The 25,354-nt window shown below is 42.6% G+C and overlaps 1 protein-coding gene across 1 annotated transcript in view; it reads left to right on the top strand.

Annotated features, from left to right (window-relative positions):
- LOC134338011 (ephrin type-B receptor 2) overlaps window positions 1-25,354 on the top strand; it is a 532,321-nt gene that overhangs the window by 218,986 nt on the left and 287,981 nt on the right. The window contains exon 2 of the mRNA XM_063033507.1: window positions 19,428-19,507. Within this exon, the coding sequence (XP_062889577.1) occupies window positions 19,428-19,507 (80 nt within the window). The remainder of the gene's footprint in view (window positions 1-19,427; window positions 19,508-25,354) is intronic.

Genomic DNA, 25,354 nt, shown 5'->3' with positions numbered 1-25,354 from the left:
ACTTAATCCAGTTCCAGCGGTGTATTGTAGAAGGCACCATTTGTGGGTTTGTTACCACTCTGTAGGGCAGAATGAGCTACTGGAAGTATTACGACAGAATGTTCCATTGCAGCTCATTTCACATTCGATGTAACAGTTGCCACTCTGGTTTGTGACTTTGATGAAGTTGAATGCTATTTAGCTATTGCTAGGCATTGAATAATGAGACCACTAAATTTATGGCTGTGTAATATGGAATGAGTCATTACAGTTTAGATAATGACTCATTCCATATTACACAGCCATAAATTAAGATTATGTCACTAGATTTTAGGTGGAACTGAAATATGCCACAGCAATTAACTAACTTGTGTATGTTGTAGAATGTTCCACTGTAGATTATGTACTGCAGTGTATTGAGGGATAAACTACTGATGTTTAATTTACTACTGTAGTATAAAATGAACTTCTGTAGTTCAGTTGCAGCATTTTATTGTGGAATGAGCCATTACATTTTCAATTATGTTCAGTAATTAAGCTACAGAGGCTAATTCTACAATCTATGGCAGTAATTAAGATATTACAGATATCTGCTGTAGAACAGGCCACTGTTGTTAGCTCGTTCCATATGTTGTAAAAGCCAATATATTGCAATTACATATATTTATTTCTAAACTTGCTGCTATAATTTGCTTACGCCTACATAGTCCAGTGTATTTCATTGTAGTGTGGTAGGGCCATGGTTCAGTTCTATTAATTGTCTGCTATTCAGCTAGTGGTACACATTGTAATATGAGTTACTGTAAGTTAGCTACACCTACACTCAGGAGCCATTTTATTGGGTTAAATCCAGTGTGGTCTTCTGCTGTTCTAGTCCATCCACTTTAAGGTTTGATGTGCTGTGTGTTCAGAGATGCTTTTCTGCATACCACTGTTGAAACACATGGCTATTTGAGTTACTGTCACCTTCTTGTCAACTGAACCAGCCTGGTCATTCTCCTCTAGCCTCTCTCATTATTAAGGCGTTATCAATGGCCTCAAACCACTCCATCTGGCACTAACAATCATTCCACAAAGTCATTTAGATCACATTTCTTTCCCATCCTGATGTTTGGGCTGAACAACAACTGAACCTCTTGACCATGTCTGCCTGCTTTTATGCATTGAGTTGCTGCCACATGATTTTAGGCACTTGGATTAATGAACAGGTATACAGGTGTATGTAACAAAGTGGCCACTGGGTGTATATAGCTATAGAAGTCTACAATATATATATTCTAGAATGATCTAATATAGTGCAATCCCTGCAAAAACATGGGCAATTAAAGCAGGAGCCCAAGTGCCCCTTTGACCTGTTCAGTTGTTCATGACATCAGCAGCATATCCATATTCACTGATTCCCTCAAAGTCCAGGAATCTAATCCTCTCTGCTTTGAATGAACACAATGATTGAATGCTCGGACGGAGAATGCCAAAGGTTTACTACATTCTGAGGGAAGAAATGTCTCAGAACTAAATGGCTGACTGTTTATTTTAAGACTTTGCCCTGGGGGTAGACTTGTCAAAATAGGAAAGAATTTTCTCTGCATTTATCTCTTGAAGAATTTTGAATCAGAATCAGGTTTAGTATCACTGACATATGTCAGGAAATTTGTTGTTTTGTGGCAGAGTACAGTGCAAAACATAAGAGTTACTTAAGTTACAATTAATAATAAATAAATTAATTAATTAATAGTGCAAAAGAGGAATAGCGGTAGTGTTCATGGTTTCATGGATCATTCAGATATATGGATGACAGAGGGGAATAATCTGTTCCTAAAGCATTGAATGTGGGTCTTCAGGCTCCTGTACTTGGTGGTAATGAGAAGAGGATATATATGCTGGAAGGTGAGGGTCCTTAATGAGATACTGAACTTTGAAGATGTCCTCAATGGTAGGAAGGCTTCTGTTGGATTTTACTGAGTTCATAATTTTCTGCACCCTCTTGTGATCCTGCACATTCACTTCTCCAACAGCCCCTCAGGCCATGCATTCCAGATTCCTGCCACTTTGTGGCTGAAAGATTGCCCTCCTTAAACCTGGTACTGTAGCCCCATCCTAAAGCTATGTCATTTACTTACATACACCTCTGTCGCAAGAAAATGTTTGCTACTGCCTGCTCTACCTACAGTATGTTTTTATGCTTTCTTTTATAACTGTCATGTTCTCCCATAGTCTTCTTTGCTCCAAGGAAAGAAAACCCAATTTGTCCAGGAAATATTCTGGTGAACCTTCCTGTGTCCATCATGTCTTTGCTGTAGCATGTTTATCTCCACTCTGGCCAAACCTATGTTTCATAAAGTTGCAACACAACTTCCTTGAACTTTCTGTTCTGTGACACAAGAGGTTCTGCATATGCTGGAATCTTGAGCAACACACACACAAAGTGTCGGTGGAACTCAGGAAGTCAGGTTTTTGGATCATTCCAAAATTTTGGATCTCTTCTGGGGAGGTATGACCTGTTCAAAAGTGACATGTTGCACCTGAACCAATATTCTCATGGGCAGGTGTGTTAGAGCTGTTGGGGGGTGGGTGGGGGGCTTTAAATTAATTTGACAGGGGGGTAAGAACCAGAGTGAAGGGACTGAGGATAAGATGGATGGTAAAAAAGCTAAGTGTTGTATCTCAATGCAGGAATATAAGAAATTAGGTGGATGATGTTGTTGCACTATTGCAGATTGTCAGGTATGATGTTGTGGCTATACTGGATTGGGTATTATGTAATGAACTGGAGATGATTAGGGAGCTTAAGGTAAAAGAACCCCTAGGAGGCAGTGATCACAATATGATTCAGTTCAACCTAAAACTTGCTAAGGAAAAAGTAAAGTCTGATATAGCAGTATTTCAGCGGAGTAAAGGAAATACAGGGGTATGAGGGAGGAGTTGGCCAAAGTAAATTGGAAGGAGCTGCTGGCAGGGATGACAGCAGAACAGCAATGGTGTGAGATTCTGGGAAAGATGAGGAAGGTGCAGGATAGATGTATTCCAAAAATGAAGTAGTCAAATGGCAAAATAATACAATTGTGGTTGACAAGGGAAGTCAGAGCTAATGTAAAAGCAAAAGAGAGGGCATTCAACAAAGCAAAAATCAGTGGGAGGACAGTGGATTGGGAAGCTGTTAAAACCCTACAGAGAGCAACTCAAAGTATCATTAGGAGGGAAAAGATGAAATATGAAGGCAAGCTGGCAAACAATTTCAACGTGGATAGTAAGGGCTTTTTCAAATACGTAAAAAATAAAAGAGAGATGAGGTGGTTATAGAACTGCTAGAAAATGAGGCCAGTGAAATAATCATGGGGGCAAGGAGATGGCAGGTCAACTAAATGAGTATTTTGCATCAGCCTTTACTGTGGAAGACACTAGCAGTATGCCAGATGTTGAGGGGCGCAAGGGAAGAGAAGTGTTAGTGCAGTTAGTATTACAAGGGAGAAGGTGCTCAAAAAGCTGATAGTTCACGGGTACACAGGTCACCCAGACCAGATGAACTGCACCCTAAGATTCTGAGAGAGGTAGCATTAGAGATTGTAGAGGCATTAACAAAGATCTTTCAAAAATCATTGGACTCTGACATAGTGCCAGAGGACTGGAAAATTGCAAATGTCACTCCACTCTTTAAGAAAGATGCAAGGCAGCAGAAAGGAAATTATAGACCAGTTACCCTGATCTCAGTGGTGGGAAGATGTCAGAGTCAATTGTTAAGGATGAGGTTATGGAATACTTGGTGACACAGGACAAGATAGAACAAAGCAAACATGGTTTCCTTAAGGGAAAATCTTGCCTGACAAACCTGTTGGAATTCTTTGAGCAGATTACACCTGAGTAGATAAAGGGAATGCAGTGGATGTTGTATATTTGGACTTTCAGAAGGCCATTGACAAGGTGCCACACATGAGGCTGCTTACCAAGTTAAGAGCCAACAGTATTACAGGAAACTTATTGGCATGGCTAGAGCATTGGCTGATTGGTAGGAGGCAGCAAGTGGGAATAAAAGGATCATTTTCTGTTTGAATGCTAGTGACTAATGACATTCTGGTAGGGTTGGTGATGGGACTGCTTTTTATTCTGTATATCAGTGATTTAGATGATGGAATAGATGGCTTTGTTGCCAAGTTTGCAGATGATATGAAGATTGGTGGAGGGGCAGGTCGTGTTAAGGAAACACATAGGCTGCAGAAGGACTTAGATTAGGAGAATAGGCAAGAGAGTGGAAAATGAAATACAATGTTGGAAAATGCATGGTCGTGCACTCTGGTAGTAGAAATAAATAAATGCAGACTATTTTCTAAATGGAGAGAAAATCCAAAAATCTGAGATGCAAAGGGACTTGGGAGTCCTTGTGCAGAACACCCTAAAAGTTAACTTGCAGGTAGAGTCGGTGGTGAGAAAGTCAAGTGCAAAATTAGCATTCATTTCAAGAAGTTTTTAATACAAGAGCAGGGATGTGATGCTAAAGCTGTATCACTGGTGAGGCCTCACCTTGATTATTATGAACAGATTTAGACCATAACACCATAAGTCATAGGAGCAAAATCTGGCCCATCAAGACTGCTCTGGTATTCAATCATGGCTGATTCTTTTTTTCTATCTCCACTTCAATCCCAGTTCCCAGCCTTCTCCCCTGTAACCTTTGATGCCATGTCCAATCAAGAACCTATTCATTTCATTTTTAAATTTTTATTAATTATTGAAAATCAACAGTAAAAAAATACATTAATCAAGTCAACATATCAATATGAACAATAAGAGTTAAACTATCAGCCAAACTAAACAATATATCAATAAGAAGAAAAAAAACAAAATGTTAAAGCTATTTTTGTTGGAAAAAAAGAAAGAAGGAAAAAAGAACCCCTACTAACTAAAACAAAAAAAACCCCTACTAACAAAAACAACCGAAAAAAAACCCATTTGGAGCAGAGACCCGGAGCTATAAGCCATACAAGCTTCTATAAAAGAACAAGAATCAGAAGGGGACCACCTTAATTAACTCAAATCAAATGATAGTAGCAGGCAATAGAACCCCACCTTTTCTCAAAGTCAAATTGAGGATCAAAAGTTTGACTTCTGATTTTCTCCAAACTAAGGTATATCACTTGGGAAAACCATTGTATCAAAGTGGGAGCAGAAGCATCTTTCCATTTTAATAAAATAGCCCTTCTGGCCAATAATGTGACAAATGCAATTACATGTTGGTCTGATATAGAAATACCATGAATATATTGAGGGATTATACCGAACAAAACTGTCAATTTATTAAGTTGTAAATTAATTTTAAAGCTTTAGAAAGAGAACCTATTAACCTTTGCCTTAAAAACACCCAATGACCTGGCCTCCACAGCTGCATGTGGCAACAAATTCCATAAATTCACCTTCAATGCTTTAGCCATGCCAGTAACTTTCCTGTAATACCATGGGCTCTTAACTTGGTAAGCGGCCTCATGTGTGGCACCTTGTCAAAGGCCTTCTGAAAATCTGAGTATTATTATGATAATGAGGACACACAGTCCCCTTTTATTGTCATTTAGTAATGCATGCATTAAGAAATGATAAAAATGTTTTTCCAGAATGATATCATAAAAACACATGACAAACCGACTTAAAAACTAACAAAAACCACATAATTATAACATATAGTTACAACAGTGCAAAGCAATACTGTAATTTGATAAGAACAGGCCATGGCACAGTAAAAATCTCAGAGTCTCTTGAAAGTCTCATCATCTCACGCAGATGGTAAATCCTCAGTGCCGCCAACTTGCCGATGCAGCATCCCAGAAGCATCCGACCACAGTCCGACTCCGAGTCTGTCCGAAAAAATCCGACCACCTATTCAACACCGAGCGCCGAGCACCATCTCTGCTGTGCGTTTCGACCCCGGCCCCGGCAACAGGCGATGCGCAAAGCCGAGGATTTGGGGCCTTCGTCTCCAGAGATTCTCGATCGCACAGTAGCAGTGGCAGCGAAGCAGGCATTTCAGAAGTTACTCCAGATGTTCCTCTGTGCTTTCACGGCTGTTCCCATCAAATCCGGATTGATGCACGGCACCCCTAGTTACACATATCGATATTCATTCAGAACGGCCACACGCGCTGCGTCTCGCCGCCATCTTCTCCTCCCTTCCTTCATCCACTGCATCCCCTTTATCTATCCTACTTGTAATCTCCTCGAAGAATTCCAACAGGTTTGTCACACAGGATTTTCCCTGAAGGGAACTGTGCTGACTTTGTACTATCTTGTCCTGTGTCACCAAGTACTCCATCACCTCATCCTTAACAATTGACTCTAACATCTTCCCAACCACTGAGGTCAGGTTAACTGGTCTATAGTTTCCTTTCTGCTGCCTTCCTCCTTTTCTAAAAAGTGGAGTAACATTTGCAATTTTCCAGTCTTCTGGCACCATGGTAGGGAGTCCAATGATTTTTGAAAGATCATTTCAAATGCCACCACATGTCATAAGGTGGTGGCTGGGAATGGACCCAAGTGCTAGACACAGACACTGAAGTACTAGGGACAGGACTAGGATACAGGGTGAGGGCTAGGACATGGACACGAAAACCGGGAACCCGGAACAGGACTGGACAAGAGAGCTAGGAGCCCGGGCTTGGATTCCGAGCCAGAGACTGGACAAGGACCCAGAACCTGGGTCTTGCCTCTAGCTCGGACCCCAGAACTAGGCAAGGACGTGACTTGGCTGGCAGGCAGGATGAGGCTGGAGACCAGAAACTTGAGACTAGAGGCTTGAGGCTTAAGGCGAAGCTCGGCTAGAGACTTGAGGTGAGGCTTGAGACCAGAGACCAGAGGCTTGGGGTCTTGAAGCTTGGCTTGCGGCGAGGTTCGGCTAGAGACTTGAGGCAAGGCTGGAGACCGGAGACTTGAGGCGAGGCTTGAAGCTTAGGGTCTCAAAGCTTAACGAGGCTCGGCTAGAGACTTGGGGTCTTGAAGCTCCTCCTGGGTAGGGCGCGGATTACCTGGGCAGGGCGTGGAACTCCACCCAACGGAGGCAAGGGACAGGAAGGGACAGAACCAACCATAGGTAACAGCAAGACGGCCTGGCTTCCCCGACAGAGGCAAGGGACAGGAAGAGACAGAACCAACCGCAGGGTAATGGCAATATGGCCTGGCTTACCCGACAGAGGAAAGGGACAGGAAGGGAGCTAGGTACAGGGTGGCTCCGGGACAAGACTTTGGGAGAGACGAGGCGAGAGTTACCAGCAAGACAAGGCAAGGCTTCAGGCAATGCAAGTTGAGACAAGAACTTCAGGCGAGGCGAGAGTTACCGGCAAGACAAGGCAAGGCTTCAGGCAATGCAAGGCAAGGCGAGGCGAGGCGAGAGATACCGGCAAGACAAAGCAAGAACTTCAGGCGAGGCAAGAGATACCGGCAAGGCAAGGCAAGGCTTCAGGCGAGAAAACAGAAGGTAGGGGAAGGGATACAAAGAGTAAGAACAAGAACAATCCAGCCGCCATGCCCTGGTCTCTGGAGGTATTTATGCAGAATCAGCTGCCTCAATTAGTGTTCAACAGGAACAGAAACAGGGTAGACAGGAAAACCTGGAACAAGGGTCGATGGACCGGACTGTGGACTGGAATGTGGACTTCACGGACCGGACCAAGACACCACAATCTCTAACGCTACCTCTTTCAGAACCCTAGGGTGCAGTTACTCTTGTCCGGGTGACTTATCTACCTTTATGTCTTTCAGCTTTTTGAGCATTTTCTCTCTTGTAACAGTAACTGCACCCACTTCTCTTCCTTCACACACTACAACATCAAGCATATCGCTAGTATCTTCCACAGTGAAGATTGACGCAAAATACTCATTTAGTTCATCAGCCATCTCCTTGTCCCCTGTTATTATTTCTTCTGACTCATTTTCTAGTGGTTCTATATACACTCTCATTTCTCTTTTATTTTTAACATTCTTGAAAAAATTTCTACTATGCACTTTGATATTATTTGCTAGCTTGCTTTCATATTTCATCTTTTCCCTTCTACTGATTTTTTTAGTTGTCTTCGTAGGTTTTGAAAAACTTCCCAATCCTCTACCTTCCCACCTATTTTTGCTTTGTTGTATGGCCTTTCTTTTATTTTTACAATAGCTTTGACTTCCCTTATCAGCCATGGTTGTACTATTTTACCATTTGAGTATTTCGTCTTTTTTTGGAATACACACGTCCTGCACCTTCCTCATTTTTTCCCAGAAACACACGGCATTGCTGCTCTTCTGACCTCCCTGCCAGTAGCTCCTTCCAATTTACTTTGGCCAAATCCTCTCTCATGCCACTGTAACTTCCCTTATTTCACTGAAATACTTCTACATCAGACTTTACTTTCTCCCTATCAAATTTCAAATTGAACATAATCATATTGTGATCACTGGTTCCTTAGGGTTCTTTTACATTAAGCTCCCTAATTGCCTCCAGCTCATTACATAGCACCCAATCCAGTATAGCTAATTCCCTATTTGGGCTGAACGACAAACTGCTCTAAAAAGCTATCTCTTAGGCATTCAACAAATTCACTCTCTTGAGATCCATTTGGGCTCCTCATCTGAGAAAAGATGTGCTGGCATTGGAGAGGGTTCAGAGGAGGTTCACGAGGAATGAAAGTGTTATCACACAAGTAACATTTGATAGCTCTGAATCTGTACTCGTTGGAATTTCGAAAGATGAGGGGGATGTCATTGAAACCTTTTGAATGTTGAAAGGCCTGGACAGAGTAGATGTGGAAAGGATGTTTCCCATGTTGGGGGAGTCTAGGACAAGTGGACACAGCTTCAGGATAGAGGGGCGTCCATTTAAAACAGAAATGTTGTCTCTAGTCTCCAGCCTCAACTCAAGTCTCTGGTCTCCAGCCTCATCCTGCCTGCCAGCCAAGTCACGTCCTTGTCTAGTTCTGGGGTCCGAGCTAGAGGCAAGACCCAGGTTCTGGGTCCTTGTCCAGTCTCTGACTCGGAGTCCAAGCCCGGGCTCCTAGCTCTCTTGTCCAGTCCTGTTCCGGGTTCCCGGTTTTCGTGTCCATGTCCTAGCCCTCACCCTGTATCCTAGTCCTGTCCCTAGTACTTCAGTGTCTGTGTCTAGCACTTGGGTGCATTCCCAGCCACCACCTTATGACGTGTGGTGGCATTTGAAATGATCTTTCAAAAATCTTTCAAAAATACATGAATGGGAGGTGCATGGAGGGATATGGTCCGTGTGCAGGTCAGTGGGACTAGGCAGAAAATGGTTCGGCACAGCCAAGAAGGGCCAAAAGGCCTGTTTCTGTGCTGTAGTTTCTATGGTTTCTATGTTTCTTTAACCAGAGGGAGGTGAATTTGTGGAATTTATTACCACAGGCAGCTGTGGAGGCCAGGTCATTGGGTGTACTTAAGGCAGAGTTTTATAGGTTCTTGATAGGATACGACATCAAAGGTTATGGGGAAGAGACTAGAGATTAGGGCTGAGGAGGGGAGAAAAGGATCAGCCATGATTGAACTGTTAAGGAGACTCAATGGGCCAAATGGTCTAATGCTGCTCCTATGCCTTATGGTTGAAATAAAAGTAACGAGGTCGTGTTCATGGGTTCAATGTCCATTTAGAAATTAGATGGCAGAGAGGAAGAAGCTGTTCCTGAATCATTGAGTGTGTGCCTTCAGGTTTCTGTATCTCGTTGGTAACAATGAGAAGAGGGCATGTCCTTGGAAGTGGGCGTCCTTGATGATGGAAGCCACTTTTCTGAGGCATCGCTCATTGAGGATGCCTTGGATACTAGGGAGGCTAGTAAGCTTGATGGAACTGTCTAATTTTATAACTGTACGCAGCTTATTTTGATTCTGTGCAGTAGACCCTCCCCCCACACCAGAGGTACCTGATCACGATGCCTCTGCGGTACATCTGCAGAAGTTTTCAAGTGTTTTCAGTGACAAAGCAAATCTCCTCAAGTTGTCTTGCCTTCTTTTGGAATGATGGTGTTAAACGCTGAGCTATAGTCAGCAAACAGCATCCTGACACAGTTTTTTGTATTGTCCAAGTGATCATGGCTGTGTGGTGAGCTGCTGTAGACCTATTGTGACAATAGGCAAATTGCAGTGGGTCCAGTTCCTTTAAATTCCGAGGTGTTGTCATTTCAGAGGACCTATCCTGGGCCCAACACATAAGTGGCAATTCTTAAGAAAACGTGCATTGCCTCTACTTACTTAGGAGTTTGTGAAGCCTTGGCATGACATCTAAAACTTTGATATACTTCTATAGATGTGTAGTGGAGATTATATTGACTGGTTGCATCACACCCTGGTGTGGAAACACCAATGCCCTTGAATGAAAATCCTTCTAGAAGTAGTGGATAAGGTGTCCATCATGGATAAAGATGCATTGGTGATCATTTTCCAGTGTTCCTTAGATTCAGGATCAGTTCCTGAGGATTGGCGAATGGCTAATGTTATCCCACTTTTTAAGAAAGGAAGGAGGGAGAAAACAGAAAACTATCGCCCTGTTAGCCTAACATCAGTAGTGCGGGGGGAAGATGCTAGAGTCCATTATTAAAGATGAAATAGTGGCATATCTTGATAGCAATGATAGGATTGGGCCGAGCCAGCATGGATTTACAAAGGGCAAATCGTTCTTGACTAATCTTTTGGAGTTTTTCGAGGATGTAACCAGGAAGATAGATGCGGGAGATCCAGTGGATGTGGTATACCTTGACTTTCAGAAGGCATTCGATAAGGTACCACATAGGAGATTGGTGGGTAAAATCAGAGCTCATGGCATTGGGGGGAGAATATTGACATGGATAGAAAACTGGTTGGCAGATAGAAAACAAAGGGTAGCAGTGAATGGGTGTTTCTCAGAATGGCATAGTGGGGTGCCAAAGGGCTCGGTATTGGGACCACAGCTGTTTACGACTTACGTCAATGATTTAGAGGAAGGCATTGTGAATAACATCAGCAAGTTTGCTGATGATACTAAGCTGGGTGGCAGTGTGACATGTGATGAGGATGTTAGGAGAATTCAAGGTGACTTGGATAGGCTGGGTGAGTGGGCAGAAACTTGGCAGATGGCGTTTAATGTGACTAAGTGTGAGGTTATTCACTTTGGGAGCAAGAACAGGAAGGCAGATTATTATCTGAACGGTGTGGAGTTAGGTAAGGGAGAAATACAAAGAGATCTAGGAGTACTTGTTCATCAGTCTCTGAAGGTGAATGAGCAAGTGCAGCAGGCAGTGAAGAAGGCTAATGGAATGTTGGCCTTTATTACAAAGGGAATTGAGTACAAGAGCAAGGAAATCCTTTTTCATTTGTACAGGGCCCTGGTGAGACCACACCTGGAGTATTGTGTGCAGTTTTGGTCTCCAGGGTTAAGGAAGGACATCCTGGCTGTGGAGGAAGTGCAGCGTAGGTTCACTAGGTTAATTCCTGGGATGTCCAGACTGTCTTACGCAGAGAGGTTAGAGAGACTGGGCTTGTACGCGCTGGAATTAAGGAGATTGAGGGGGGATCTGATTGAGACATATAAGATTATTAAGAGATTGGACAAGATAGAGGCAGGAAATACGTTCCAGATGTTGGGAGAGTCCAGTACCAGGGATGGTTTAAGAATAAGGGGTAGGTCATTTAGGACAGAGTTGAGGAGGAACTTCTTCTCCCAGAGAGGTGTGGAACGCGCTGCCTCAGAAGGCAGTGGAGGCCAATTCTCTGGATGCTTTCAAGAAGGAGCTAGATAGGTATCTTATGGATAGGGGAATCAAGGATTATGGGGACAAGGCAGGAACCTGGTATTGATAGTAGATGATCAGCCATGATCTCAGAATGGCGATGCAGGCTCGAAGGGCTGAATGGTCTACTTCTGCACCTATTGTCTATTGTCTATTGCCAAACAACATATACACATCCTCATTTCTGAAGGAATGGAATATTACACCGTCTGTGGCAGGGAAGGGACCATAAAGCCAGCCTGAGTGCAGCAGCTTAGTTTAGGACCCAGCAGCTGTCACGTGATGTCTGTGTCTGCATAAAACAACAAAACGCTCGACACAACTGCACATTTACAGTTCAGTGCAAATAAAGGATGAAATTAAACTATGCTCTGGGATCTGACTCAGTATGTATGTGGCATGCAGGGGAAAATCTGTGAGTTAATTATGAGAATATACTGGGGAGAAGACATTGAAGTGTGTATGCTCATCACAATGACAGCAGAATGACAAGGCAATGTTTTTGTGAGTGCGTGTTGTGTGTGGTTGTGAGTGAGTGAGTGTGTGTGTGTATTTTGAGTGTGAGAGTGTATTGTGAGTGTGTGTGTGTTGTGAGTGTGAGTGTGTGAGTGTGTGTGTTGTGAGAGTGTGTGTGTATTGTGAGTTTGTGTGTGTTGTGAGTGTGTGTGTAGTGTGTATGTGTTGTGAGTGTGAGAGTGTGTGTATTGTGAGTGTGTGTTGTGTGTGTGTATTGTGAGAGTGAGTGTGTGTGTGTTTACTGAGTGCTCTCCATCACATTACCACCCTTCTTTCCTGTGACGACGAAGCTCAGCAAATGAGGAGCTCTATCACATGAGCAGGGAGTAGGCCCCTCAGCCCACCTGGCCCAGGCCTAAGCCTAACTGTTATACTGCCTAGTTCCAGCGACCTCAACTGGACCATAGTTCTGCATATCTTTCCATCCATGTACTTATCCAAACTTCTCTTAAGTATTGCAATCAAACCCACATCCACTACTTCCACTGGCAACTCATTCTGTAGATATGGGGATGCAACTGGAAAATGGTGTGAGGGAGAAAACTAACTGATTTCATTGAATGGTGGAGCTGGCTCATGGGGACACATGTTCTACCCTGTTATGATTTCTGATATTTCTGTTTTGAGATTGTGACCCATGATTTTAAACACAGCTTCCTATTGTAAAACACCCACAGATTTGTAAGCCTCCCATCCAAACCAGCAAAGCACCTTGGGATTCCATGGGTTCCATTTTATCACATTACATTTTACAAAGGTTACAAATTCAGGGTTACAGATATATTTCCATGCAACCCTATTTATAGTGACACTGCATCACCCGGGCTGCTATTTCAGTTTATTGTAACCTGAGTGAATATAACATCTTAAGCAAAATGAGGATGATTTTGGGATTGGATCTGGGGCAGATGACCACAAACCCTGCCCTGACTGGCCGTGCCGATCTGTTTCCAGAAATGACACCTTTCGACTCTGGTTCACCTCCCCAGTCCCCGATGCTGGAAGCAAAGTGTGGGAATAAACAGGACCTTTTCAGAATGGCAGGCAGTGACTAGTGGGGTACCGCAAGGCTCAGTGCTGGGACCCCAGTTGTTTACAATATATATTAATGACTTAACGAGGAAATTAAATGCAGCACCTCCAAGTTTGCGGATGACACGAAGCTGGGCGGCAGTGTTAGCTGTGAGGAGGATGCTAAGAGGATGCAGAGTGACTTGGATAGGTTGGGTGAGTGGGCATATTCATGGCAGATGCAATTTAATGTGGATAAATGTGAGGTTATCCACTTTGGTGGCAAAAACAGGAAAACAGATTATTATATGAATCACGCATCAAAGTTGCTGGTTGTGTGCGTTATTATATGAATGGTGGCCGATTAGGAAAAGGGGAGGTGCAACGAGACCTGGGTGTCATTATACACCAGTCATTGAAAGCGGGCATGCAGGTATAGCAGGCGGTGAAAAAGGTGAATGGTATGCTGGCATTTATAGCAAGAGGATTCGAGTACAGGAGCAGGGAGGTACTACTGCAGTTGTACAAGGCCTTGGTGAGACCACACCTGGAGTATTGTGTGCAGTTTTGGCCCCCTGATCTGAGGAAAGACATCCGTGCCATAGAGGGAGTACAAAGAAGGTTCACCAGATTGATTCCTGGGATGGCAGAACTTTCATATGATGAAAGACTGGATCGACTAGGCTTATACTCGTTGGAATTTAGAAGATTGAGGGGGGATCTTGTTGAAACATATAAAACCCTAAAGGGATTGGACAGGCTAGATGAAGGAAGATTGTTCCCGATGTTGGGGAAGTCCAGAACAAGGGGTCACAGTCTGAGGATAAAGGGGAAGCCTTTTAGGACCGAGATTAGGAAAATCTTCTTCACACAGAGAGTGGTGAATCTGTGGAATTCTCTGCCACAGGAAACAGTTGAGGCCAGTTCGTTGGCTATATTTAAGAGGGAGGGTTAGACATGGCCCTTGTGGCTAAAGGGATCAGGGGGTATGGGGGGAAGGCTGGTACAGGGTTCTGAGTTGGATGATCAGCCATGATCATACCGAATGGCGGTGCAGGCTCGAAGGGCTGAATGGCCTACTCCTGCACCTATTTTCTATGTTTCTATGTTCTAGAGAACTGCCTTAGTCCTCATGGAGATAGTGACTGGTCACAGGTCCCTCTGTTTTAGTTTCTGTTCACAGTATATACAGGAATGAATGACCAAAGTTGTGCCAATGAAACAAGCAGTCATAATAATATCTACAAATCCCATACAACTGCCCCGATGTTACTCGGTCCATTGTCAGTAGAATGGACTAGGGTTGTTCATGTTTTGTTGTAAAAGTACCACCTTTGCTGGATGCATTGGGTTGATGAGATAGATTCTGGTTTCTGCCAGAACACTGATGATAACTGGTTTTCCTCCACTCACTCATTCATTGTCTTCAGTTGGATCATTTGGATCAATAGGAAACAGTCACATGGTAAATAAGAACATTATTCAAGATTGTTTGTCATTTCCAGTACACAAGTGTAAGGAGAGCAAAATAATTGTTACTTTGAAATGAATCTCCAAGTAACAACTGCCCTAGCTCTTGTACAGTGCTAGCAGGAGGGAAGTAAGATGTGAGCGCTGTTCAGGCTTGATCACTTCTACTAACACTCAGCATCAAATCTCTAACCCAATCCCAGTGACAAAATCTTCAGCATCAATTACTGCACTGCATTACTATGTATTGTAGCACACGATTATACCAGTACTAACTAATCCATCAAAGCTGCCCTGCCTCCTTATACCCTTTACTTACCACCTTATTGTCCCTGCAACATTAAAGGAGAGGTCTAAAACAAAGTACAACTCGGGCTAGTAAGGGGAAACTACACTTGGAAATAACTCTTCAATTCTCTCAAGCATCTAGACCACCCATGTAATGTGACGGAATTCACTCTTAGTGAGGACTACCAGAGCTTGCTGTGGAACAGGAGCAGGCACTACATCCCTATGTAACTCACTGGAGAGAGCAAACAGTGGTTGGCCTCCAGTCTGCTCTTCCTCATGTTAATTTTTGACTCAGTACTATGCCTGCCCTGATTACACAGGAATGAAGTGACAGTGGCAGTATTAATTTGTTTTTAAAACACATTTCCAAGTAAAACAGCTCACATTCACTTAAGTAACAACAAGGTAGAGTGGAATTGGTTTATTATTGTCACAAGTAATGAGATACAATGAAAAACTTTTCTTGCAGACAGTTCATACAGATTGGATCATTTCGCAGTGCATTGAGGTAGAACAAGGTAAAACAATAACAATGCAGAATCAAGTGTAACAACTACAGAGAAAGTGCAGTGCAGGTAAACAATAAGAGGCAAGGTCATAATGAGGTAGATTGTGAGGGCTAGAATCCAACTAAGGAATTATTTAATGATCTTATTACAGAAGGGTAGAAGCTGGCCTTGAGCCCGGTGGTTGGTGCTTTCAGGCTTTTGTATCTTCTTCTCGATGGGAAGAAGAGAAGAGAGAATGTCTGGAGTATATGGGCACTTTGATTCTGCTGATTGCTTTACTGAGGCAGGAGGAGTAAGCAGAGCCCATGGGGGTGGGGGTGGTCGTCGCTGTTTCCATGATGTGCTGAGCTGTGAGCACAACACTGCGGTTTCTCCTAGTCATGTGTAGTGCAGTTGCTGTTACGTATCAAAATAAAATTTACTCTGAAGTTGGACCCAGAGTGTACCATTAGAAGTCATTTATAGGTGTAGTTGAGGAAGGTAAGAAATGCTCGGATTAAGTAAACAGCCCATGTACTTGCCTGGACTTTGTGCTTGTAGCATTCGTGGTTGTTTATCATTGTCACTGACAGCAATTTTTTGATTATTGTTAATGCATAACTTAACATAGAAATCCCAATACTGGTGCGAATGATCACCCTCAAGCTGAGATAAAAGAGAAAATGCTGGAAGTTCTTGGCAAGTCAGGCAGCATCTGTGGAAAAAGAAGGTGCATTGTTTCAATTGATTGTCACTAATGAAAACCAGTAAAGCTGGGAATTAGAGGCAGATAGGAGATGGGGTGTTGGTGATAGGGACACCGCTGTGATACGAGTGACATCCACAGCATCCATTCTCCTTCTCTATGGTTTAATTTCTTTTCATATTTCCTCAGTTCTGTAAGTTCTGGTGACTTGTAACATTAACTGTCTCTATCTCTGCAGAAGCTGACTGACATTGGGAGTACTTACAGAATTTTTTGTTTTTATTTCAGCTTTGTAGCATATGATGTAGAAAGATGTCACTTAGTTCACCAAGTGTATTAATGAAGTGTGGTTTCTTCATTAATTTCCTATCTAATCCAATCTCCCAACATTATCTTCATCGTCTCCCCCTCCCTAAATTCTACCCCTGAACCTCCCACTCAGAGCAATTTTCAGTTGCCATTTAACCTTCTTACCTGCAGAACTTTGAGGGTTGGAGAAAACAGAAGCATCTGGAGCAGGATTTCCCAACCTTTTTTATGCTATGGACCCCGACCATTAACCTAGGGGTCGGGGGATCCTAGGCTGGGAACCCCTGATTCTGGAGAAATGTAATGTACTTTCTGGAAGAATGTGTAAAGGACACCCTGACAGCGCTCAAAGTCAGAATTGAACCAAGGCAGTAAGGCAGATGTGCCACTCTGCCTTCCAATGTGCTTTCAGGTTATGTTCAGTTCTCTGTACCATTTGAGCAATGCCCATACCGAATGACCTCTGTTCCGGTTGGTCTATTACTTTGCTCGTCCTTAGCAGGATGTCTTTACCTTCTAGATTTCGAGAAGATGTTAAACAAGACTTGCTCTGGACCGTGCTGGCGGTGACTGTGTCACCTGGGTTCTCTCTACCTCTCCATCTGATGCTGCCTTGTCCCTCGCCTTTGTTCTCTCCTTCCTCATCCTTCTCAGCAGCTGAAATCATTCCCTATACTGTTAAAAGATTATGGACTTGAAATATTTACTCTATTTTTTCTTTCTACATTTCCAGAATATTGTTTTTATTTAAGATTTGCAGCTTTGCTTTTATCGCTTTTTGCAGGTACTTTGTAATTCTCTTAGCTTAACATTATGAAATATAATGAATTGAAAATCTTAATTTTTTTGAATATATGTTTGTCCCAGTTTTTAGTTGGCAGGCTAACAAAATGTTAATGGAATTGGGTATAATGTACTGACGTGCCCCGAGGATTGGTTATGGGACAGAAAGAAAACAACGAGAAGCAGACCCACCTCAGGGTGGCAGACTGTGTGTAATTAGTGAAGTATTTCAGGTAGCAGCACTTGGAACACAGCTGCTCCAGTGAGTCAGCTAAAGGGAACAGCGGTCCTATTCTGATGTTTGTTAAAACTCGGTAGGTTTGTGAGCCGATGAAGGGTGCAAAAGCACCTGATGTGAATATGGACAAACTGCAGAGGACCCGGACTCAGCAGAGGGAACAATGTGAAGTCGCCCACTCTGGCGAACGTTACAGAAAAGCTGACTGTTTGTTCAATGGCACTGTTGATGCTCAGACACACACAATTCACTTAGGCTGACATGAGCATGCAGTAGTGACCAGGAAGTTGTGTTTGCCTTTGTAACAAAGAGGTTTGACATCAGTCAGGGAGTTTCATCATAGTTGTATAGGGTCTTAGCTAGCCTGTACCTGCAGTGTTGTAGGCGATTACCCGAGCATATATGAGCGCAATGTGACTCACTGAGCTGTTCCAGGGAAGGCCGAATTGCCATATTAGCAGAGACTGAGTCAATTGATTCAGGAGGAGGAACCCAGAGATCCATGAGCTAGTTCTCATTGGTGGAGAGGGTCAGCAATATTAAGTGCCTCAGTGCTATCTATTCAGAGGATTACTGGGGATTTCAGAGGATTATCTTTAACTGAGCCATGCACGTTAAGTGCAATTACGAAGAAAACACAGCAGTGCCTCTACTTCCTTGGGAGTTTGTGAAGATTTGGCACGACATCTGAAAATTTGACAAACTTCAATAGGTGTAAAAGTGCAAAGTATATTGACTGGCTACATCATAGCCTGATATGGAAACACCAATGCCCTTGAATGGAAGATCCTGCAAAAAGTAGTGGATATGGCCCAGTCCATCATGGGTAAACCCCCCCCCCACAACCATTGAGCCTATTTACATGGAGCATTGGCACAGGTAAGCAGCAGCCATTATCAGGGACCCCCACCACCCAGTGTCATCTTCCGGTTGCCATCAGGAAGAAGGTACAGGACCCTCAGAACCCACACCACCAGGTATAGGAAAAGTTGTTACCCCTCAACCATCAAGCTCTTAAACCAAAGGGGATAATTTCATTTGCCCCATCACTGAAACGTTCCCATACCCAATGGACTAACTTTCAAGGACTCTTCATCTCATGTTCTTGGTATTTATTGCTTACTTATTTTTTATTATTATTTTTTCTCTTTGTATTTGCACAGTTCGATCTCTTTTGCACACTGGTTGAACAACAGACAAATGGTGCTTCACTGATTCTATTAGGGTTTTGTTATACTATTATGGATTTATTGAGTATGCCCATAAGAAAATGAATCTCAGGGTTAAATATGGTGAGATATATTTACTTTGATAATTTACCTTGAACTTTTGAACTTTGATTGGGGCAGAATTCTCTGAATAAGATAACATCTGATAAAAACTTTTTTAAAAATTGAAAGGCTTCATAAGCTAGTTTCAGGGACAGTGTTTCCTTGGTTGGGGAGTCACAGACTCGGGGCACAGTTTGAGATTAAGAAAGAATCAAGATGAGGAGTTTGGTAAAACTTTGGAACTCTCTATTGCAGAGAGCTGTGCACATTTAGTCACTGGGTTTATTTCATACAGAGATGCTTGGATTTTTGGACATTAAGGGAATTTAAAGTGAAGATTAATATTTTAAAGATGATGTATACCACCACTAGATTCTACAAAGTGTATGCTTAGCATTCACACATGACAGTACTCGTGCTGGATCCCTGAACTGATACCCTTCCACAGATGATGTTAGACAAGGGGAAGTATATTCTTCAGAGAATGCATTGCGTGTGGTCATCAGCCAGAGCCACCTCTTCAGTACTGACCACCACATTCACATTGCCGCCTCACTTTATGATTTTGGAATATAATATGAACTGTGGCTATTAATCTATTTCCCAGTGACATTGGCTTAATGAATTTCCTCTTTTGTACAGAAACCTTGATGGATTCTACAACAGCAACAGCGGAGCTGGGGTGGACAGCCCATCCTTCCACTGGCGTGAGTACCTTCTCTGCACAAACAATTTGTTTGCCATTGGAGCACAGGAGTATTGCAATAACAAGGGACAGTAAGGTATGTTGTACATTGAACCAATGGATTGAGAAGAGAGAGACAATATAATACTTAGCAGTGAGTAGCTCCAGGCCTTGTTTGCAAGGGGCCAACATAATGTTCAGTTTCTCAGACACTTGCTACTACCCTGAACATTCAAACTCTCACAGTTATGGCCATAGTTGAGTTAGAGGTGAATGGAGGGACAAGGAGGGTTAGGGACGTGGGAGAAGTGAGGCTGAAGTGGGCTGAGGAGATAAGATTAAGCATTAGGGCTATAGTTTGTAATGTTCATCCCAGCCGTGACCACCCCCATCCTAGTGTGGATGTGAACGGGACACTTGGGACATCAGGGATAGCGTCCACAGCTGTTTAGCGAGGGAGGGAGAGTAGTCAAATGTCATGGTTCATATGACATAGGAAGGAAGAGCAAAGAGAATTGAGAGAGCTAGGCAGAAAGCTGAGAAACAGGACCTCCGGGATTGTAAGTTCTGGAATTCTACCTGTGCCACGTGCTAGTGAGGGTAGAAACAGCATGACTTAGCAGATAAATGTGTGGCTGAGAAGCTGGTGCAGGGGGCAGGGCTTCAGGTTCTTGGATCAGGGCTCCACCACCAACTTACAACAACAGATCCAGGGGAAGATGAGCAACACAGTTAAATTACAAAATCTTACTATTGTATCATTTAATGTTAGAGGTTTAAACTCTCCCTGCAAGCGTTCAAAGGTTTTAGATTTCTTATGTAGAAAGACATCAGATATTGCGCTGTTACAGTAAACACATCTTAAACCTAATGACATTCCCAGGGTTCAAAACCATTTTTATAAACCCGTTGTGGCATCAACTGATGGTACTCTTACAAAAGGAGTTATGACAGTAATGAGACGTAATATTAATGTATCAATTGAAAGGACGGGCGCCGACAATAAAGGACGTCTAGCTTTTTGCTGCACATCCATTCAGGGTAAAAAAGTTGCATTCATTAGCCTATATGCCCCAACTATATTCATGGTTGAATTTTTTCCCTCAATTACCTCACAATTACTGAAGTTAAGTGACTACCAACTATATGTTGGTTCGGACATGAATGCTTTGGTAAATATTAACCTCGATAAATCTTCCTCAACTATATCAAACTCTCAAGAATCTGCTTCCAAAGCACTTAACCTTTTTCTAACGGATTTAAATTTAACGGATGTATGGAGGGTGCATAATCCATCTGCTAAAGACTATACCTTCTTCTGCACAAGACATAAAACGTTTTCTCGAATAGATTACATTCTTATAGCCTCCGGTCTGCTGCCTTTAGTACACTCAATAGAATTTTTGCCCAGACATCTATCTGATCACAACCCAGTCATATCTACTTTTAATTATAGCAAAATTAAAAATAAGGCTACTAGGTGGAGGCTTAACTCCACCCTTCTAAAAAACGATGAATTTCTATCACAACTGAGAACAAAACTGACAGAATTTATAAATTTAAATAAAAATAGTGTCTCAGATGTGACAGTGATTTGGGCCTCCATCAAGGGTTTCTTACGAAAAAACGCCATATAGTTCAGTTCTCACCTACATAAAAGCCGGCTTCAAAAGATTTCCACCTTAGAAGACAAATGTAAAGTTTTGGACAATGATCTCAAAAGGAGATACACCATAACAAAAGAAAACAAGCTCAAAACAAAACAAGCAGAATTAAATGATCTATTAAGAAGCAGGGCAGAATATATGATCCATATAACCAAACATAAGTATTACGCAGAAGGCAGCAGACGGAGCCATCTTTTAGCTCTAACGTTCAAACAACAGGAAACTAAAAGGTCTATACCAGTGATTAGATGTGCTAAACGTGGAATAGTATCTTCAACAGAGGAAATAAATGAGACATTCAAGAATTACTTTAAAGAATTGTATACAAGTGGCTCAGTTCCTTCTGAGAATGAGACGGTTTTTTTTAGTGGATTAGACCTCCCTATGTTGTCATTAGAGGACACCAAAACACTAGACTCTCCTATTACACTGCATGAGCTACTCAAAGCAGTTAAAGCTACAAATAAGGGCCGTATGCCAGGCATAGATGGCATACCTGTGGAACTTTACCTAGCACTTTGGGATATTCTTGGACCAGTATGGTTAGAAACATTAAATTATGCTTTTGGAAATGGTGCTTTCCATAGAGATCTAAACACAGTCCTGATCACAGTTATACCTAAGCCCGGTAAGGACCCCTTGGAATGTGCTAATTACCGTACAATCTCCTTGATAAGTGCCGACCTCAAGATATTTTCCAAAGCCTTAGCCAGTAGACTTGAGACAGTAGTTGGGAAAATAATTAGCCCAGATCAAACAGGCTTTATCAAGGGGCGTCTCGCATCTGATAATATTCGCCGGCTCTTACACGTACTGAGTCTAACTCATAAAATCCCACCTGCCTGTGGCCTGTTATTTCTCGATACTGAAAAAGCGTTCGATCGCCTTGAGTGACCATATCTTTGGAGAGTTCTAAAGGAATTTAAGTTCGGCGATAAATTTATCAATATGATTCAAACACTGTATGCTAATCCTTCAGCCCGGGTATGTGTAGGAGGAGGTTTCTCAGAGTTATTTGACATAGGACGGGGCACATGACAAGGGGACCCTTTGTCTCCTTTAATTTTTAATATATCTATTGAAACGCTTGCACACTTAATTAGAAACTGTCCTCAGATCTCCCCTATTACAATAGATACACCATCGCATTCAATATCACTTTACGCGGACGACACACTAGTTTATATGGCGAATGTGCAACGAGACCTGGGTGTCATTATACACCAGTCATTGAAAGTGGGCATGCAGGTACAGCAGGCGGTGAAAAAGGCAAATGGTATGCTGGCATTTATAGCGAGAGGATTCGAGTACAGGAGCAGGGAGGTACTACTGCAGTTGTACAAGGCCTTGGTGAGACCACACCTGGAGTATTTTGGTCCCCTAATCTGAGGAAAGACATCCTTGCCATAGAGGGAGTACAAAGAAGGTTCACCAGATTGATTCCTGGGATGGCAGGACTTTCATGTGAAGAAAGACTGGATGAACTGGGCTTGTACTCGTTGGAATTTAGAAGATTGAGGGGGGATCTGATTGAAACGTATAAGATCCTAAAGGGATTGGACAGGCTAGATGCAGGAAGGTTGTTCCCGATGTTGGGGAAGTCCAGAACGAGGGGTCACAGTTTGAGGATAGAGGGGAAGCCTTTTAGGACCGAGATTAGGAAAAACTTCTTCACACAGAGAGTGGTGAATCTGTGGAATTCTCTGCCACAGGAAACAGTTGAGGCCAGTTCATTGGCTATATTTAAGAGGGAGTTAGATATGGCCCTTGTGGCTACGGGGGTCAGGGGGTATGGAGGGAAGGCTGGGGCGGGGTTCTGAGTTGGATGATCAGCCATGATCATAATAAATGGCGGTGCAGGCTGGAAGGGCCGAATGGCCTATTCCTGCACCTATTTTCTATGTTTCTATGTTTCTAAACTCTCCCCGATGTTTTAAAATCACTGGAGCAATTTGGATTTCTTTCAGGATACAAAGTTAATTTGTTAATATCAGCACTGATGCTGATTAATATGGATAAAAGTAAGGTGTCTCTTCCTCCCCAGATTAAAGTTACAAATTAAGTCCTCTACTTGGGTATTAAAATTAATACTTCCCTATCAGCTGTGGCTAAAACAAATTACTCTTTAATTCTGAAAAAAATAGAAAAAGATATTAATAGACGGAGACACCTACCAGCATCAGTCCCGGCCTGTATATCGGTCATTAAAATGAACATCTTACCCTGCATTAATTTTATCAGCTCAATGATCCCACTTGCACCTCCAGCAGGATATTGGCAAAAACTGGACTCTTTACTACGATACTATGTTTGGAATGGTAAAAGACCCAATATAAAATGGTCAGCTCTACAATTCAAAAAGTCGAATGGGGGATTGGCATGTCCAAATTTTAAATAGTATCACTGGGCATTTGTATTAAAAAGTCTTAGCTATTGGATGGAGGAGGATAGTTTCATCCTGGAAAAATATAGAACAAAAGCTAATAGCACCAATAAAGTTGAAGGACTTTCTCCTTATAGGTATGTCTACCAAAAAATATGATTTGTATTACGGTCCAATTTTAACCCATACACTACAAGTGTTTAGAGCAGCAGAAAAATTCCTAAAATTTAAAAGCATATGGTGTAAATCATCTCCATTATGGAACAATAATCGTTTTCTATCTGGGGGGAAACGGTTCATTAACAGAACTTGGGAGGATAAAGGTATTACTACTCTTCAAGATATTAATGGGGCAAGTACTATCCTTAGCCTTCAAGAACTGATATCTCTATATAATATTGATAAACATTCTCTTTTCTTCTACTTTCGAGTAAGATCAGCTTGTAAAGCCTACGGCGTTCCCTGGGGGTAAGATTTAAAGGACCATCCCATTTTAAGTTGGATACAGAGTGCTCCAGGACAGACAGTGTCATATATCTATGATAAATTAAATTCCCAGAATTATATGCCCACATCGGGAATGAAAGCTTGGGATAGGGACATAGGATTAGTGCGCATGCGCCGGTCGTGCATGCAGCCTGGTACAGCCATTCCAATCTATTCTTACTTTCTTCTTCTTACTTTTTAATTTACGTTATTTTTTGTTTTTTTTTCTCTTGTAACACGTCGAAGCTGCACCCTCTCTAACATGCTGGTAGAGAAAGTTTTATCTGGGTTTTCTTTAGCGCTGGAAGTGGTTACATCCCGACACACGGGACAGAAGCAAGGTCGTATTGTGTATTTCACGGACCAGCAAAGACCACCCGGCTTAGCGAACAGAGCAGTGGACACCCCTGCTGAAATCTGGAGGAAAACACCCAGAGGGGGATCACAAAGCCGAGGAAAGATGACCGGGCCGAGACAACGGAGACTTTTGGAGAAGAGGAGTTCCGTGGGTAATACCGTTCCGGCTGACCGGAAGTGCACTGAGAGCGGTAAGCGTAAAGGAGTTGGGTGCTTACTGTTCTGGCCAACAATGGATGGTGCAATCCGGGGTATATTACGATCGAGGAACGTGTTTGCAGACTGGATATTGAACTTTTTACTGTTGAACTTCAGCCACATTCCACCGTGATACAACACTTGGCGGCATGGGAGGTCGTTCCTGCCTGTGGCCATCAAACGTGCAGCTCCTCCCGTGGAGGGTCAGACACCCTGAGCCAATAGACTGGTCCTGGACTTATTTTCCATCTGGCATAGTTTGCATTTTGGTGTTTGATTGTTGGGGTTTTTTGTATTGCTATATTTACGTTCTATTCTCGGGATTAATAAAGTATATCTATCTTTCTATCTATCTATCTATCTGAATTGGGACAAGACTTAGACTGGGATGCGATTTGGGATAATGCTGCCGGTGCTTCGAAAAACCCAAATCATCGGTATATACACTTGAAATGTTGTCATACAGCATATTTAACACTGAGAATTAGACATCAAATGGGACTGGTTCCTGACCCTTATTGCTCATTTTGCCCCCATGGAGCCATTGGCTCTTTTATACATGATGTATGGGAATGTCCAGGGGTTTTTGGTTTGTGGGGGAAGGTTATCAGTACTCTTACAGAACTAACAGGGGTACAATTACCAATGGACCCCGCTGTACATATTCTAAATGATGACTCCTACCCTTACTTTACGGAAAAAACACGCAAAATCTGGCTGGCAGGCCTGACTGCAGCTAAGAAGATTGTAGTCCAGTGTTGGAAACCTCCCCATGATATTTCGAACACTCTCT

The sequence above is a fragment of the Mobula hypostoma genome, chromosome 25, assembly GCF_963921235.1.
Source record: "Mobula hypostoma chromosome 25, sMobHyp1.1, whole genome shotgun sequence".
In the NCBI taxonomy this organism is placed as follows: domain Eukaryota; kingdom Metazoa; phylum Chordata; class Chondrichthyes; order Myliobatiformes; family Myliobatidae; genus Mobula; species Mobula hypostoma.
The sequence above is the reverse complement of the archived record's forward strand: the minus strand, read 5'-3'. Positions and strand labels throughout refer to the sequence as shown.